The sequence below is a fragment of the Zonotrichia leucophrys genome, chromosome 1 (assembly GCF_028769735.1).
Source record: "Zonotrichia leucophrys gambelii isolate GWCS_2022_RI chromosome 1, RI_Zleu_2.0, whole genome shotgun sequence".
In the NCBI taxonomy this organism is placed as follows: Eukaryota; Metazoa; Chordata; class Aves; order Passeriformes; family Passerellidae; genus Zonotrichia; species Zonotrichia leucophrys.
Genome location: NC_088169.1, coordinates 20,910,441 through 20,929,072, shown reverse-complemented (window position 1 = coordinate 20,929,072; position 18,632 = coordinate 20,910,441). Strand labels below are relative to the sequence as shown.

Here is an 18,632-nt window from a genome sequence, read left to right as displayed (position 1 = left end):
GAAATGGTGAAACAGCAGCATAGTGCATGTCATCTGAGGGAAGTGAGAGTGTAGCACTGTGACCTACATAATCCAGATCAAACTGCATTTGCATTCAGAGAAGGGGGAAAAATAAAATCCTGCAGATTAATCAGTCAGTAAAGCAGGCATCTGTAGAACTGCTTACTACCTTAATCTTTTGGGCACCAAAGCTAGCAGATAACCCAGATCCAGATTAACCTGGACTGAGTACATTAAATCAAAAACGAAAAAACAGTATGGATAATCCATGGGTTGAATTTCTACTTTCAAAAAGACTGCTGCTTTTTCTCGGTGTAGTTGCTTTCTGTTAAGATGACAGACTTTGTTTTGTGCTGGTTTTTGTTCCCAAAATAAATTGGCAATGACTGTTCAGTGGCCTCTGTGAGCAGCAGCTGCTATCAGTATGTTTCTCAGTAATCATGAAGGCTTGTAATCAGATTTGCATTTAGAAAGCAGAGTTCCTAAAGAATGTCATGAGCAATTAAAAAAAAAAGAGCTAGGGGTACTGTGAAATAATGACTATTTTAAAGGATGCCATTTTCATTCAGAATTTGCACTGAGGTGTTTGTTTAGAGAACACTTTGGAAATTTTTCTTACCTGAAATTAGCTGAATACCAAATAGGCACCTACATTTAAATAACAAGGCATTTTTAGGGTGTGAATGATCTCAGAGTTGCAGCTGGCTGAGCTAACTCACACCCCTTGTGCACCAAAAGCTAATGGGCATGTGAGAAACAAGAGCTCTTGCCCAAATGCAGAGAAGTACAGAGGGACCACAGGTGATCAAAGGAGATCTGGATTCTTGGTCTGGTTTCTGCTGGTTCTGCACCTGATGTGCTTTTCTAAGGCAGTGCAAGTGTACCTCAGGCAGTGGGGACTGCAGTACAGAACACCCCACAGTTCAGGTGAGGCTGTGTATTCGCCTGGCCCAGGACAGTGATGCTTCTTTGGTCCTTTGGCAGAGCCACTTTGCACAGCTTTGTGCAGAGCTGCTTTGTACACTACAGTAGATTTTATTCCCTGTGCCCTAGGGATTATGACTACCCTGCAGAAATGTTGTAAGGCACTGTTAATGCGAAGATTTTCTGAGAGTGGAAGGACTGCTATTGGAGGAATGCTAATGTTATGCAGAAAGGAAAAGAAAGCTTGACAGTGCCCTAGTTTTAACTGCATCATGTGGAAAATATAGGATTGTTTTTCTAGTACTGTGTATCTTCCTAAGTGTAGCTCTTCAGCAAGGTGTTGTGGATCTGACCTGATATTTAGAGACACAGACACGTTCTGTACTTTCTGCTGTTCATAGCAGCTCTGAAGCTGCTCAGAGAAAAGGCAGGAAGGCTTCTTGGTAGGGTGAAAAGACTTCATCTTTTCCCACCAAGGTAATTTGCTTTAGCACAGGTCTTAAGCTGAGCATTGTGCAGCTATGTCCTGAACCTTTGAATGCAGAGATACAGACCTTTGACACAGGCAGGTATTTATTTGTAATGCACTCATTGTCAAAGCCTCATGGAAGTCTGAAATGCATTAAAGTGCCAGCTGACATGACTTTCAGAAGTAGGGAAAAAGGCAGTAGTGCTAATAAATTCTTATCTCCTTTATTTTCCACAGCAAGAACTTATTGACAGCATTAGTAGGAAGCTGCAGGTGCTGAGAGAGGCACGGGAGACACTTCTGGAAGACATCCAAGCAAACAATATCCTGGGAGAGGAGGTAGAGGCCATTGTGAAAGAAGTCTGCAAACCAAATGAGTTTGACAAATTCAAGATGTTTATTGGTGACCTTGACAAAGTGGTCAACCTCCTGCTGTCCCTGTCTGGTCGTCTGGCCCGGGTGGAAAACGCCCTCAATAACCTGGATGACAACACCTCTCCTGAAGAACGGGTGAGAAGGGCCAACAATAATATTCCTGCATTTAGGGAAGCTCATGGGACAGGGGAGTTTGCCTGGTTTTGTTTATCTAAGTTGCAGCACTCAGCATGAGGGATGGTATGTGGATAAATTTCTTAAGACTTTTTTTTTTTTTTAGATTTCTTAAAACTTTCCTCTTTGCCTTCTTTTCTTGGAATACTGGAATGGCTTGCTGAGAAAAAGTGGGTTTGGGGTGCAACATACTAGAAAACAGACTTCTTGGCAGAAGTTTAAAGAAAATGAGAATCTGCTGATAAGAGCATAAAAAGGAGGCGAACAAAAATATGGTAACAATTCAAGATTTGAAAAGGAGTGTTTGTGCTGTAATGCAGAAAGCTTGCAGACTTCTTTATACTCAGTGAGGATCTTGATACAAATCTATAAGGTTGTTAAAAAGAAAATGCTTCTCATCTACTACAGCTTCCTTCCACAATGCCTAGTGAGGAGCAAGAACAAGAAACAACAGAAGGACAAGCCTTTAAAAAAAAGCAGGGGAGAGGGGGGGAACAGGGGGAGACATGGCTTGCAGCAATTTTTTTAACTTCAAATCCCATCAGACCTTACCTAGGAAGGAGAGAGATAGCAACACAGATATGCATCAAAGGAGAGATGTAGATCCTGTGAAACTTGGGCTAAAATAAATAGAGAGTGTGTAGGGGGTGTGTGTTTGGAGTGAGTTTAGCTTCTATGGTTAAGTGAATGTGAAGCAGGATTTTTGGCTTGTAGCTGTGCACTGAAATGCCAACAGTCCACCTAAATGTTGTAACAGAATTTTTTCCACAGGCTGTGGCTTCATGTTGCTACTTCAGCCTGTTGCATTATTTCACACATAAGAACCAGTAAGTGCTGGGACTGATCTGAAGCTCTGCTTTTGCTGTTTGGCCCCAACATACTTGATTAATGGCTGTTCAGGCTTCTCTCTGACTGAGGCGGAAAGGAAAGTATTTGACAGCCTATTAAAGGGCAGATCAAAGCTTCTGACACTTGGAGAAATTTAATCCTTCATTAGACTTTTTTCTAAGTGTTGCAGTTTTGTGATGGGGAAGGAGCTACCATGATTTGGGTACATAGGAAACACAGTCTGAGAGCTGTGATGAAAATAGTTTACTGGCTGGATGTGGAAAAGGAAGATGGTGAGGAGGTGGTGTAGTAAGGACAATCAGAAATTGTGTGTTCTGATGTCACATTTACACTGACAGAACTCCAAATCCCTAACATATTTCAATCCCCATTCATCTTCACATGCGCTGACACCAATCTTGCCATAGTAACACCAGGAGAGATCCATCAGGACTGAGACGAGCCCTGGGGAGGAAGACTTGGGGGTATTGGTGGATGAAGAGCTCAACATGACCCAGCAATGTGCACTTGCAGCCCAGAGAGCCAAATGTATCCTGGGCTGTATCAAAAGCAGTGTGGCCAGCAGGTCAAGGGAGGGAATTCTGCTCCTGAGACGCCCCTGCAGTGCTGCATCCATCTCTAGGGCACAAAACACAGCAAGGATAGGGAGCTGCTGGAACACGGCCAGAGCAAGGCCACTCAGTTGATCACAGGCCTGAGCACTGCACAAACAGAGAATTGGGGCTGCTCAGCCTGGAGAAAACAATACCAGAGAGGTCTTAGAGCAGCCTGCCAGTACCTAAAGGGGGCTTACAAGAGGGAGTTTTTACAATGACATGCAGTGATAGGACAAGAGAGAATGGCCTTCTGGTGAAGGAGGACAGGTTTAGATAAGATGTTAGGAAGAAGTTTTCCTGAGGGTGGTGAGGCACTGGAACAGGCTGCCCAGAGAGGTACCCACCCTCCTACCTGGAAATATTCAAGCCCAGGTTGGATGGGGCTTTGAGCAACCTGGTCTGGTGGGAGCAGGGGTTGGAACTCTATGATCTTTAAGGTGCCCTGCAACCCAAACCATTCTGTGATTCTATGAAATGTATCTTAAAGTGTTGCATTTAGACTGGTGCTTGTGGCTCTTTTGGTTGTCCTTTAGTATTTGTCCTTTTAGTAGGTCAAATGATAAAATGTGGTGAACCAGTAATGTACCATACAAACAAAACAGAGGATTTTGCTTCCATTGTTGGGGAGTATAATCCCAGTGACCAGTGATTTTTCTTTCCAAGATGATGTTGTCTAATAAACATTGCTCTGATAGCTTTCCACATTCTAGGAGCCAGCAACAGCTTACCAGACTTTCTCAATAAAAGCAGTCAAATAATAACTGCTGAGTTAATACTTTGTCAGATGCTCTGCTGTGGGTCTTTTTTTTGCCACAGGGAACAGTATCAGGTATTTCAAGTTCAGCTTCTGAAAGGGGCTTCATCTGAAGAGCTACCAGCCCTCTTCCCCTTACAAACAAGGCCCGTGTCTTCTCATTGCTTGCACTTCGTGTCCACATCCTCTTGCATTCTGGCTAGTTACTGCTGCTCAGCATGCACACACCTGCAAGGCTGCCCTGGGAGCAGTTTAGTCACACTTCTGGGTTTGAGGCTATCTGCTACTTCCCTGGTGAGCTCAGGAGAACTTTTAGTTCCATCTCTTTGCAGCAGATAATTCTGCTTGCAATTTGCAGTGGGATTTTTTCCCCTGGCATAAGCTCAAGGGAAGATTAAACTTTTTTCTAATAGTGTGTGATTTTTCTGATTTGTCTTCCATAGCTGTCTTGAATCCTGAGTTAATCTAGGCTGTGTATTTTAAGTACATTGAGAGCACAGATCTGAAAACATTTCACTCTTGAGCTTTGGTCTGTCTGTAGAAAGAGTCAGCACAGGATGCATGAGGAACTCTGACAGGTAGGTTTATTAAAGCTCACTAGTCTGTAGCCCCCTTTGTCTCATACTTCCATCTTGAAAAGATTGTTTTATATCCTACAAAAACATTTCTCTATAAATCCTTCAGGCTTATTAAACAGCATGTGTGATTTAACAGTAGGTGCAAATTAAAAAGATGGACACGTTTATTAGAACAGACTGAGGTTTATTTGAAGAAAGCTTCTCAAAGAAAATTCATCTCTGAAGCAAAGCTAGAAGTTATGGATTGGTACCTCTTAGGGGCACTTTTTAATTAAGTTCAGACACCTGTACAGAATTCTTGATGTCAGAGTAAGCCTTCCATACTCTGTCACTGGAAAAAAGCAATCACTTGTAGGTAGACATCTGAAATAGTTTGGATTGGTGGTGCTCCTGTCTCTCCATGTACTGCCAGAGGGCAGCTAGGTGATTCAGGTGGGGCTGCTGGCTGTGCAGACAGGTGATGCTGGGGGAGAGGCTGCTGGCCTCTGCTGGCCTCTTTCTTTTGCTTCCCTTTTGCCCTGCTGTGGTCTTGCCTCAGCTTTCACTCTTGCTCACATCTGAAGACCACAGGACTTCACATGTCATTGGAAAGGCTTGTGGGTGCAGCAGAATTGCTAAATAGTGTCAGGAGCTGTATAAGGACAAATGGCTCCATTGGCTGGTCTGTTTCTGGGTTCTGGAACCACAGCTGTGCCAGTGCTGTATGGAAGATGTAAGACAGCTGAGTCCTAATTTGAATAACTATTCTTCAAAGGCAACTCTGTTGTATACAGCTATTCATAACTATTAAATAGTAAAGGAGTCTTTGAAGTAATGCTTTTGTGACCAACAGAAAGTAATGGTGTGTTTTTCATTGATTTACTACTTTTTTTTATCAGTTTGTTAATGCATTTTATTAGTCTAAATTTTAAGGCGTGTTCTTCTTCCACCTTTCTAAATATTCAGGAAGGTCTCTGTAGCTAAAACCAACTTGAGAGAGAATTGAAGAGTGAGGCTGTTGTCCCAGCCTAGTGAACCCAGTGAATTTTGAACTGTTTTTCCTTTCTCCTAAGCGGACGCTGGTAGATAAGCAGAAGCTGCTGACCCAGCAACACGAGGATGCCAAGGAGCTGAAGGAGAACCTGGATCGGCGAGAGCGCATTGTCTTCGACATCCTGGCCAACTACTTGAGCGAGGAGAACTTAGCAGACTATGAGCACTTTGTGAAGATGAAGTCAGCCCTCATCATTGAGCAGAGAGAGCTTGAGGACAAGATCAAGCTGGGGGAGGAGCAGCTGAAGTGTCTGACTGACAGCCTCCAGCCTGAGCGGCTCAAATAAGGGCACAGTCCAACCAGCAGTGGGAAAATGGGAAAGAAGGAAGGGATGGGGCAGTTTCCAAGTGTACAAATGAGTCTCTTGGCTTGCTTGAGTGTCTGGTAGAGAAACAAGTGCACAAGAGAAAAATAGCTCTCACTACAGCAATAATGCTCTCTTTCATTTTTTTTGAATGATGTATTTAATTTTTCTAGAACACATTTTTATTGCTGGACTCTACAGCTGTTCCTCATTGCTTAACTTCCAGAAAGCTCCACAAAAGGGGAGAGACTCTTAACCTTTCTGCTCAGTATGTTCAAAGTTTGTGGCAGTTGTGCATGCAAACAATGTTTTTTAGAATAGGTTGTATAGTTCCTTTATGTTCAGATGCTGCACAGTCTGCTGGAAAACCCTACAGCAACTCACAAATGCACACACATTTAGAAGCTCTAAATTTAGTGGGGTTTTATGTTTTTTAAAGACACATTAAATAGGGGAAGCATGCATCTTATAGCTAATATATTCAGATTGCTGAAATGCAGTGTCACTCTGATCCTGTGGCATCAGACACTTTTTTGTAATATTGTATATAGGATGGCACTTTCCCCATGCAGAACACAACTTCAAAATCAGTCTAATTAAATGCTTCTTAAGCAGCTTGCAAATCACCTAATGCCTACCTAGATAAAGATTTTTTTTTAAATTATTTTGCAAGACATTTGTACACTCTTAATGCAATGCAAATGATTTTCTTTACCAAGTTGTACTTGATTTAAGAAACAGGCTGGAAGTACTGTGCTGATTTTATTCAAAGCATTTTTCATCTAAATTATTTACAAGGCTCATTTGCTTTTTTGTGCTTTTTTAATGCATGTTTTTATTCTTCTTGTCCCAAACCCACTACACTTCATGGAAATAAATGTAGGTTAAGGACACTGCTTGTGTTTTTCTTCTGGTTGCTCAACATTGTGATGGTTTTATATAGACAATTAAGTTATACTGAAGTTGACCTACATAATGTTGTTTGTTCCTCTTTCTCAGACTACCAAATGCAATAGAAACAATTCTGCTGTGTAAATACTGTGCATTACTTGGAGCAACTCTGTGTTGTAACTGTGAACATAAGTGGGACTGTTTGCTTGTTTTTTCCATTGAACAGTGATAAAGGAGAGGATGTTAGTTCACAGTATCAGATCACTAATCTGATCTCATAATACTGCCATTGACTTAGATAATTTCCAGTAGCTCTAAAAAGAGGTGCTAACTCATGTTTGCAGCACATAATGAGTTATGCTGACTTGCGTAGATACCTGCAGTAAGATTCTACAGTGTCTTAAGTGTCAAGTTCTATGTTAAGATAAAGTTTTGCAGGCAAAGAAAGTCTGGGAAGACTTTGTGTATATGCCATTTCCATTGTCCTAAGGGAAAGATATATCTCTCCTCAGACAAATAGATTCCCCAGCCAGAAGCCATTTTCAAGGCTGATGTGAATGCCAGTCTGTAGCTAAGCAGGTTGAAAATACAGTCAGTTGTTGAAAAGAGATCAAAGAATTCTTCCCACTACTCCTGCAGTATGGCAGCACTCAGAAGAGTTTTTCTGTCCTTCTTACCTGAATCCTCTCTTTTGTGGGGAGAGAACTGGAAAGGCGCACTGATCAGTGAATTCCTTGTGAGTTGGGGAACTGGGGAACAAAACTCCTCTGGAAGCAGTTCCTTTACAGACAGGTGCAAACATTAAAAGGACTGTTGCCCCCACACACACCCTTATCGTGCACTACTTTGTATACCTGGACCAAATTTTAATTGAAATGATGTTGATGTGCATCACTTGAGGTCAAATGGAGCTACCATTTTACAAGACCTACAGCTGACCTTAGTTTCTCCCTCCTAGTTCAGAAATGTAGTCTTCTGGCATCTCACAGTTATTTGCTGCTATGTTCCCAGGACAACTGGTCCCTTTGTCCTTAAACCTATCCCTTAACCATAACAAACCCAAAACTAAACATAAATAAATTATGCTTGTCTTAGCTTGGAGAAAAGTGTGCATTGTTTTATCTGTGGCATTTTAAAAATTTTACATATTGTGGTTACTCTGAAATGTGTATGTGAAATGTGAAGAATAATATAATTACAATGTGTTTGTATACAGTACTTTGATTTAGATCTCTGATAAAAGGTAGCAATATTGTGAAAACTGTATCTATTATCCTTTTCACAGAACAGTTGTGTAGACACTAATATCTCCTTTCCTTTTTCAAAACTTTTGAAAATCACCCTGGAAACGTGAAGATGGTGGCCTCCTAATGTTATATGTAAATCTGTAAATAGCTGTACTGTTGCTTTTTGAAAAAAATCTGGTGCTAATGTTTTGCCTTCGGCGTCCTGGGGATGGCTGTTCCTTCATCCTTTGTTGTTCTCAGTTCTAGATCTCTTTGTATAGTGAAAGATTTCCACAGTGCTTCTCCAACTGTTTGGATCCTGCAGCCCAGAGTGAAAGTGTACAGTTTTCCTGCCTGACACTTAACATGTACCTACTGACAAATGGTATTGCTTGACTTCGAGAAAATAAACTGTATATTTCAATGTAGAGTTCGTTTTTGTGTGCAGTGTTAATGTCAAAAGCTTCTGCTTTGCAGTGTTGGCCATCTCGTGGTGCCCATCAATAGTGCTTTTCAAGGCCAGGCCAGTTATCTTGTGGTCTGAAGTAGTTTGTTGTCTTTGTACAGCTTATTTAATGTTGAGTAATTAATCATTCTCAAGTTCCCAATGTAAGTACCAGAAATGTGTTTGTGTGTATTTAATATTTAAGAGTGTGAATATGAGATGGCAGAAAGATAAAATGTGTTATGGGGTCAATAAAACAAATGGGTCTCACCACTTAGAGAGCACATCCTAGGGGAGCAGTTTAGATTTTCCTGCTTGGGCAATTCCACTGTTTCAGCTTCATCCATGTTTAGAATGGATACTTCATACAGAAATATCCAAAGTCAGTGGTGTGTGAGATTTGCTGCAAGAACAGATGACTTGTGAACTCTCCAACTTGTAACAGACTTTCACAGGAACTTCAGTTTAATGGGGATTCTCAGGTTAACTGCAGAGTCTTCTGCCTTACTGGGAAACACTGGCAAGTATGCACAAATTTATAGTAGAGGTGACCACAGATCACAGAACCATAGCTTGATCCTGGAAATTGTCTGTGATTGTCTGTGAAGGTCTTTATAAAATCTAGGAAAAGGAAGTTAGGGAAAGAAGAATACTTTGTTGTTTGTAGGATTTTTCTAAACTACTTCTCACCCTTCTTCTCCCTCTCTTTGTACATGCTCCCACCTGTTTGTGCCTGTTTTTGTGAGCATTAGGTATAATCCAGGATGGCAGCTCCAGAGGAGTAACAGTTTAGTTTTTGTGTACTATTTGCATTTATTTTTAATTGCCTTCCTTTATACTGAAATTCAGCTCTATTTTTTCTCAGGGGGTACTTGAGACCTTCAGATTTCAAAGGAGTCACCATTTCAAAATGTTCTTTCCTAATCAGGTTCTAGTGACTAATTTTAGTGTACTTGATTGTCTCAGTTTTTACAGCTGAAGTAACCTGTTGGCAGCCCAGTAGCTCTAGCAAGCCCTTATGAGATGCAGTAGAAAGCAGCTCCTGCTTTAGTGGTGTCTGCTCATTCACTGCAGAAGTTTAGAGGCCTATTCTAATTAAGGGCTTTTCAGTTGTGCAGGTTTTTAAGAAGATAAATTGGTTTTTATCTATATACTTGAGCAGATCATGCCCACAGAATGAAAATTAACATGAAAATTAACAATCACATCTTTAAACTGGATTATATGTTGTCACTTGTCAGCAGTGGTAAATCAGTCATCACATTTACTTACCACAATTCCAGTCTGCAACTTAACTAATTATAATGATCCATGATACTAATTATAACGGCCCATAAACTCTTAAGATGGGTAACCCATGTGATGGGTAACCCATTAGCAACTCACATGTGTAATCTTGGGTTTCATTCTTTCTACCTGCTGTTTTTATAATGTTTCTAAGAATAAAGTTGTTCTGTTTGAAGTAGGTTAACTTACTACATTCCAGAGGAAAATCTGAAGTGAAATAAATAAATTATATGCAGTTCAGTAACAGCAGGTAATTCTCACTCAGGCTACAGTAGCACACCTACAAGCAGAGCAGGTATCCCTTTAGTTCAGGCTACAATAAACACCTTTTTCTTGGTTGTAACCACGTGAGCAAGTATCTTAGACTGAGTTTTATTTTAGTCACAGCAGTTGAGCATTTCCTGAGCACAAGGCTAGTGGAAATGCAGGGGTTTTTTTCTCATATGTTAAAAATCCTCACAATGGCTTCACTTTTAGATGCTTTGATATCTGTCTTGGAGGCAGTCTGGGTTCTGCAGGGGGAGATGGCCCTGTGGCCAGGATGTGCCTTCCACCACTGCCAAACACAGCAGTGTTAGTGAACCTGTGACCTCCCTTCCTCTCAAATCCCCTCCATGCAACAAACTGGTGAAGTTAACAAGAAATGGATCCTCTACTGCCATGACCTGTTGCCTGCTGCTGCTGACTGACTTGTGCTGGCTGCTGCCAGGGCTGGGATACCAAGGATATCTGTGGTGATTTCTGGCATCCCTTCTGGGGTGAAGCAGAGGGAGGAATTCTGTAACTCCTCCTCTCCAGGTGTCATTTTTTAACCTGCAACAGTGCCACTAGAGAACAACCAGATTCCCAATGCATTTCATCTTTTATTGGAATATTTTCATTTGCTGCTTGTGGTTGTCTTAACACAGGATAGATTTTAATTAAAGCAAATGGATTTGTGACTGTGAAGCTGAAGATGTAGTGGAAGATACAGAAATATAATCAAAGTTACTTACTTTCAGTAACATAAAATCTCCAGCAAAATGGCATCTCAAAAGCATGCATGCTACATGTCCCAGGTGAGAACTGTCAAGAATTTCAGCTTCCTATATTTTAATGGAATTGGTGAAAGAAAGCCTTCTCTTAAGTGCATACCAAGCTGCAACTGTGTTAACTGAACTACTCATTCCCAGCAACCTCTGTGAGAGGAGGCAGTACTGGCTCTGAGGAAGCTGTGGTCCGACCTTACCAAGAGTTGTTGATTTGCTGCTGGTCCTTGTGACAGCAGCATCTGCTGGGCTCCCCATGGAGAACATGTTCTGGAAACAGGGTAATGGATGTCTCCTTGTTAGAGTTGTACCAAAACATTGCTTTGGTGGAGCTGTGAAATCCAAAAGCCTGAGAGGAATTAACAAAATCTTCATTGTGAGAATCATTTCATTTTAACATCTGTTTCACTTCCCAGCTGTCTGCTCTTCATAGTGTTTGTTACTGAGAAATTACACTTGTGTCTTTGCTAAATGCCTCAGGGAAATACAAATACAATGAGCAGTCCCAGGCTAAATAATAAGCCATAGAAGGAAGATAAGATTGTTTATCTCAGTATCTAAATATGAAAGGCATGAGTCCTGTGAATACTATTCATTGCCACTCCCAGGAGTTGCAGCTTCAGCAGATTTCTCACACAGGTATGGTTCCTCCAGAGATAAAATGGGAAAACAAGCTGTGATGATTGAAAGTGGCCAACACTGACTAGAAAGGGGTGGAACAGTCTTTCTCTTATTAATGGGGTGACAGAGATCACAAGGAAGTGAAACCCAAGAAAGCCTGGAAGGATCAGTGCCCTGAAGGAACTAAAACTAAGCCAGTGGTAGAGTGCTTTGGGACTCTGAATTTCCTGGTTTTCTTTCTCCGTACGTGACATGGCAGAAGTGTTCTGTCTCCATGTGCTAGGGCAAGCCTTTTAGTCACTATCATGTAGAAATACCTTAAAGCATTTTTGAAAATTAAAGTTACAGGGAATAACTCGGAATTTCAGAATCTCAGATCTCGCTGTGTAAGACCATCGTGTTCTGTGCATTCAGTGACAGCCCTCCATAGGCTCAGGAGACACTGAACAGCTCTCTGGCAAGAAGGAGCCTCCAAGAAGTTACCCTTTGTGGAAGAAGTCATCCTTTCTCTGAGATCATCCTAAATTCACCAACAGCCCAGCTCGCTGGACATGCTGAGATGCTGAAGTCACACCAGCTGGGAGATGAGGGCGTTTACAGCACAGCACACATTTACAGAATGAGTGACCTGGCTTGTTCTCTGGGGTTTTGCTGACCTAATTGCCACCTCTTTGGAGCTCAGTTTAATACCAGGCTTCTGGTTGAGGGCAGAATACCAATTCTGTACCAAATACAATATTATATACCAATTACCACTAATACCAATACCCAGTTCCTGTTGAAGTTGGATCATTGTGTTCTGCCAGGAAAGCATAATTTGGAGAGCAAGAAGCTGAAGATCTAAATATTCAAGATATTAGCCTTTCTGTCAATAGGGAGTAGAGGATCTTGGGTTTCTGCTCCCAGGATGTTCTTACATAGTTCATGGTAGGCCATCAGTGAATTTGAAAGCAGAAATACTCCATGGAGAAGTGTGACCAGAATGTGCCCCATTAAAGAATTCTTAAAAATCCACCACTTCCTATTTTTACTCAACAGGGAAGAAACAAACCTAGGTGAGTAAACTTCATTGTCACACTGGTTTTGCAAAGGTGGAGTTACTTAGACCAGCATTTTTTGCAATGGGCAGTTCCACAAAACGAATAAGTGATAATTACAACAGAAGCCCAGTGATAAGGGTCACTGTTTGCAACATGTATGGCAAACAGAGAAGAGGAAAGTTGCACAGAGAAAAATTGGTACTCTGGGTGTGTTCAAACAAATTATCATTTCATATGTTGACATGCAAAGCAATTAATCAAGGAGAAAATTATGGCAATCACATGGACAAGGCAGTGACATAGACCACACTCTGAATGTGTGTGGGATCACAGTGAATCGTGATAGTTCACATGAGCTCTATGCTCTAGGAAAAAGACTGAAACACAGGAAAAGCAGTAAATTGTGATGCAATGTTGCTGAAAATTTCATAAACTTTCTAAAATATTATGTGTAATCCCACAGTCTATATCCAATGCAAAGGACAGGAAAATGGGAGACGAGATTAATGTAAATTATTAGAGAGTAGAGAGTATGTCAGAACATAACAAAGAGCACTTTGATCACAAAACTGGGATTTAAAAGTTGTTGTGTGTGTGCTATGGAGCATCACATACAGCATGAGACTCTTTTGAGCAGATAAAGCCCTGTCAGGACCCAGCAAGTACCAGACAGATTCATGAAAATAAAATTTAGTTCCAAATACTCAAAGGTGTCACTGTTACCATAAATGCCAGGGAAGTGCAATGTGAAGGCTGGCCATAAAGTCTCTGTAAGTCAGGAAGCTGGGATGAAAATTTTATGGGCACTATAAATCCACCTTTTGTGTTTGCTGTTCTTACATTACACAGTCATGTACTGAGGTGTGACTGCTTTGGTAAATATTTAGATTGCCACAGATTTATAGCAGGGGTCTTTAAAGGGCAGCAGTCTTTATAACATGGATTTCTTCTGGAGCTGACAGGCCAGGAAAGCAGGTGGGAGTTTGCAAGCCCTGGGTTTGAACACTCCAGGCAGCTTGGCTCAGACGATTTTTTTTTTCTTCCATTACAGACCCCCTTCATACCTGCACCTGTAGGAACTGCCACAAACCCTTCTCCTTTTCCTAGTTCAATAAGTTACTAAGTTTGCTTTTGTTTTCTCTCCTACTTTTGGGGCTCCCTACTAGTGCTCCTGTGCTGACCAATTTAGCTACCCATAAAATCATTAGCCTCATCAGAACCTTCCAGGTGGTTGTCCCCACATTTTGAACATGCCCCAAGCTTCAGCATGTGCTGGAGCATTGCTGACCTTTCATCTCTGCCTTGTGACTTGTGAGCTGGCTGAGGGAGGGCTTTGAGGGAAAGCAGGGGCAGTGTGACACTTCTTCCCCACTGCCAAGTAAATGACAGACCAGCACAAGGATAAATAGAGCTGTCCTGCCTCTGCACTGGAGATGCTGGAATAAAATGCTTTTGAAAAGCAACTTTCCTTCACATATTTAAGGAATTTGCCCTGTCTGGAGCTCTTTGCAGAGCTGCATCCTGCTCTCCACTGGCATCCAGCTTGTGGCTGTTTGGGTTTTCCTAAGAAATCTGTTTTGCTTTCTGCAGGATCCTATTTTACTTATGTTCTGGGTCACCAGAATATTTCTATCTACTTCCTAATGCATTAATCTAAATAGGGTAGTGGTCAGAGGAAAGATCAGAGTCATTGTTTAGCTACTACAGTAGCCAGGAATTGGGGCAAAAGTACAAAAATCCTTTTAGGGTGTCAGCAAAGATCCTAAAGATCTCCTACCTCACATCATGGCCATGATCAGCTAATGAGCAAGCAGTTATTCATATGCTTCTCCTAAACTACAGCTTCAATACTTCCCCATCATTTGTGGAGGGAAAAAAAAAAAAAAAAAAAAAGCTTTGTAAAGCTGTTAAACCTCCATGCTCTGTTAGCAGCTAAAGGTTTCTATTGATCTCTTACTTTCATTCCCTTTAATGAAAATTCATTGGTGTTTGATTTCCTTGTCACTTCTAACAGCTGATAAGAGCAAGCTGCTAAAACAGCTGCAGAGAAGTGACAAAAGCCTGGTGGTGCAGCCCTGCAGCTCTCCCAGAACGCTGCCAAGGCAGAGTGAAACCCCAGTGTGACGTGTTGATAACATTCTCCCGTCAGGTGGTCTTTTCAACTGGCTCTAAAATGTCAATTCTGAGGGAAATGTCTTTGTTAAGCTTTGAATGACCTACTTTTGGGTATCTGGGAATAACCAGGAGCCTACCCAAACCACAAGAGTGCATCTAATTTTAGCAGCCCTTCATTTCATGCATGCCAGCTTTTGTGTTCTGCATCTCCAGGAAAAAAACTTCAATTTCTTGCTGAGCCAAAGACGAATTTTATTGGTTTTAAATCAGCCCCTTGTGAGACACAATCACAGTGAAATGATTCCTCTTAAACTTTCTGAGCCTGTAATAGTAATCTCAATTTTGCTTCAAAAACTGATAGTGAGCCCATTCCAGTGGATCTACAGTTGGTGGGCTCTGAAGAAAAGGTCTGAACAGCCCATGCTGGAGGCCCTGGGTTTGGGGTGTTCCCTCTTCCCCCTGGGTTCTAATGGACCAATAGCAACAGGGTCAGATTCTTTGTAGGAATTTTCTGTGAGTCTTCTAGCTCAGTTATAAGGGAATCTAGGGAAAGTTAAGGACAAAAATAAAGGGATGTTAGTGTGTCAGCAGGGCCTCTGAGGACACTGCCAGTGCTGTAGATGCTGGAGAAAAGGTCTCTGACATATTCTGGATAGAAGAAGCACTAAAAAGTATGTGACCACTGTTTAGGGATATTAGTGCTGTGCAAGACTGAAAGGAAGCAAGTTCAGACACGAGTGAGGTACAGCCTCCCTGGCTTGTAACACCTAAATTGGATATTGAACAGTGTTTCTCTTGCTGGGAGGGATAACATATAATCCCTCTCATACAGTGTCAGGGTGCACTGTAATTTTAGACTGAAACGTGTTTAAATCCCATCCTCACTGGGCAAGTGGAACTAACACAGAGGATGGCAGGGACTGAGCATTGTGGATGTTTATTTGGAACTTCACAAAAGAGAAGAGAAATCAAGGCCACACAAAATATAACTACATAATCACAACAAACCTATTAGCAAATTCTCAGGAGCCAGAATACTTCCCAGGCAATGGGATTATCTATAAAAACAAGCAGCACCTGCTGGCAGCTATAAACAGGGTGGGTGTCATTTGGGATTGAGCTGAGTGTCTGATAATGTGTAGTGCTTCCCTGTGGAGTCCTTGAGGCTGGCAGTGGGTTACCTCTTCAGAGGCAGCTGTTGACAATGGATTTGTGCTCTGTGTCTGAAGAGGCCTGGGAGAACAGGCAGCAGGTCAGCTGCTGCTGGGCTGGGAAGCACTCAATGGTGAGAGACGTGTTGAGTGTGGCAGAAGTGTATGTGTCATCTCTGAATTTCCCAGGTTTTAAAGGACAACTTGGTTTGGCCATAAAGGCAAACAGTGAGGAAAGGTGTTTATTAAAAAACTTTTCTTAGACTCAAACAGTGAGTTTTAGAGGCCCATGTTTAGGTTCAGTGCTGGATTTGGAGAGTGGCTGGCCTGATGATCTGTTGAGGACAGGCAGGGAGCAACCAAGAGTGAGGATGCAACAGCTCTAATGCCCAGTTCACTGACCACAGCGTGGCAAGCTGCTGCAGGGGGCTGTTGTGCTTCCTGGAAGAAGCAGCCTTTTCACAGAAACAAAAAATGGGGAAGTACTTGTACCTGAGCCTCTGAGCTGTGCAGGGGCTCTCTCAGCTGCCTATGAGGTACCACTCGCTGGGCAGTGGCCTTGCATGGAGTCGTGCTTTCAGGCTGCTTTTAAAATGTGCAGCAAATCAAAGGAAAAATAACTTGAAACAAATATTTCCTGTTCTGTGGTATTTAACAATGAAATTGTAAACCACAGAAGGGACCGGGCTTGATCTAAAGGTCTTTGAAGTCAGCAGAGCTATTTCCACTGATTTCAGTGTGCTTTGGGTGCAGGCCATGGAGGAAGAAAGCAAATGTTTTCTGCCTCAAAAAGTATTAACCATTGCATTCAAGGAACAATAAAGTCTTAGGTTTAAAATGTGTTCCTTTGAACAAGGTAGTCAGAAACTTAGTTAATTTCTATCTGCTTCCTAATAATTTGTCACTCTTACATTAAGAATGAATATGTTTATAGAATTCATAATCATACACTGAGAAGAAAAAACACTTAATATTGAAATTTGCTTCCTATCTTCTCTTATTCCATTTTGTGTGTATTATATTTCTCACCAATGTAATGATGATTGTTGTTGCTGCTGGTTGTTATCACAGATTGAGAGCTGTAGATTTCCAGTTGAATTAAACTTCACTGTGATGATGATGGCTGACAAACACATTGACCTCATTATTTTTCTGTACAATTTGATCTCTTAAGCATCACAGAGGTTTTGGTTTTGATGTCGTGTTGGTTTTTGTTTGCCTTGTTTTTTTGGGACTGAGAAGAAATAGGTCAGATACATTATTTGGTGAGAATTGTTCTTCTAGGAATAGTGCAGGGGATGCCCCTCCTATTACAGGGTGAGTCAAACAGGGGTGTGCAGCAGCTTCTTGTGTAAAATCAGCAATGGTTTTGTCTGCAAATTTTGTCCCACACAGTTATTAAATGCAAGAAAAGGAATCTATCTGCCAGCTGCCTACTGCCCAAGGATGCTGTCCTTGTGAATCAGCAGCCCTGTCAGGATGTCAGAGAGCCATCCCGGAGTCTGGCAGATGACAGCAGCCCATCGGGGTGTCTGTGTGTGTCTGTGTCTGTATCTGTGTGTCTGTGTCTCTGTGTTGGGTTTCTTGTCACGCAGCAGCAGAGCCTGAGCAGCTGAGTTTGCCCGTGCACCAAACCAACCCCATCCATCTTGAGCAGCCAGAGAGGAGATCCCAGGCTGGTGAGCTGCAGCTGAGGACAAGACTCTGTTGTCATGGCCAGGCTGCATTACCTGCACAAAGAACCAGTGAACTGGCATCAGCTGGAAAATACAGCAAGAGAGGATTAAAGGTGGTGCAGAAAACAGGAGGATATGAATTAAGGACATTTTCCAGCCTTCTTTAGTGAGAGCAATGACCAGCCTTTGTGCATGTTACAATGAGAAGAATTTTTCAACGAGAAGAATTTTTCAATGAGGCCTCCCCATTTCAGGGTATTTCTATGAAATAAACTTACTTGTATTTTGAGACCAAGCTTTGAAATGTCACAGAATCACAGAATATTCTGAGTTAGAAGGGACCCACATGGATCATTGAGTTCAGCTCTTCAGGGAATGGCCCAGACAGAGATTGAACACAGTGCTGGTGTTGTTAGCACTGCTCTGTAACCAGCTGAGCCAGTGCCTCGTTTGGAATTTATCAGGGTTTAGAGTAGGGTTCAAAGAGAAGAAACCAGAACAGAGCAAAGAACATTCTTCCAATTTGTAAGAGCTGTTGTTTACATTCATGGGAAAACCATGAAGCAAGGCAAACATAACATAATTTTAAAAAATGTGTGTGGTTTTTAAAGCATCTGGGATAGCAAGCATAGCACTATTCGTACTAAAGTGTGGGTGCTGCCAACCAGAGTCCTTCAAGAGAGGAGTTCAGCTTGAATTTGCTCCTTAGAAAAACTCCTCTTTCTCCCCTATATTTCTTCCCACTGCAGAGCTGCACTAATTTAAGTTGCATAAATATGGGAAGAAAAATCTAAAAAAAAATAATTATGAAATCACTTTGTTCTCTTTCAGATGAGAAATCTGTGTCTTTTGGGCTGTCAGACTGGGATGTCATGGTGGTCTCAAGCTGAAAAATCATGCAATCAAAAAGGTAGATTTTCTGAAAGGGTATCTTACAGAAAACTGTAATTTCCATGGGAGTTATGTATATACTTTGGTAAGTGTTTTAAAGGAATTAGAATAAATGGCTTATGGCAAAGCTTTCATATTTTATATGTTAATGATTAACTGACTTCCTACATCTTTGTTGACTTAGTGGGAGAGTGACAAGGAACCG

General features: G+C 41.6%; 1 protein-coding gene across 3 annotated transcripts in view; it reads left to right on the top strand.

The window, feature by feature from the left end:
• Positions 1-8,601, top strand: part of SHROOM2 (shroom family member 2) — a 116,224-nt gene extending 107,623 nt beyond the window's left edge. For all 3 annotated transcript variants that reach the window (XM_064708700.1, XM_064708709.1, XM_064708691.1), the window contains exons 9-10: positions 1,631-1,903; positions 5,772-8,601. In XM_064708700.1, coding sequence (XP_064564770.1) covers positions 1,631-1,903; positions 5,772-6,038 — 540 coding nt within the window. In that variant the 3' untranslated portion in view covers positions 6,039-8,601. The remainder of the gene's footprint in view (positions 1-1,630; positions 1,904-5,771) is intronic.
• The last annotated feature ends 10,031 nt before the right edge of the window (positions 8,602-18,632 follow it).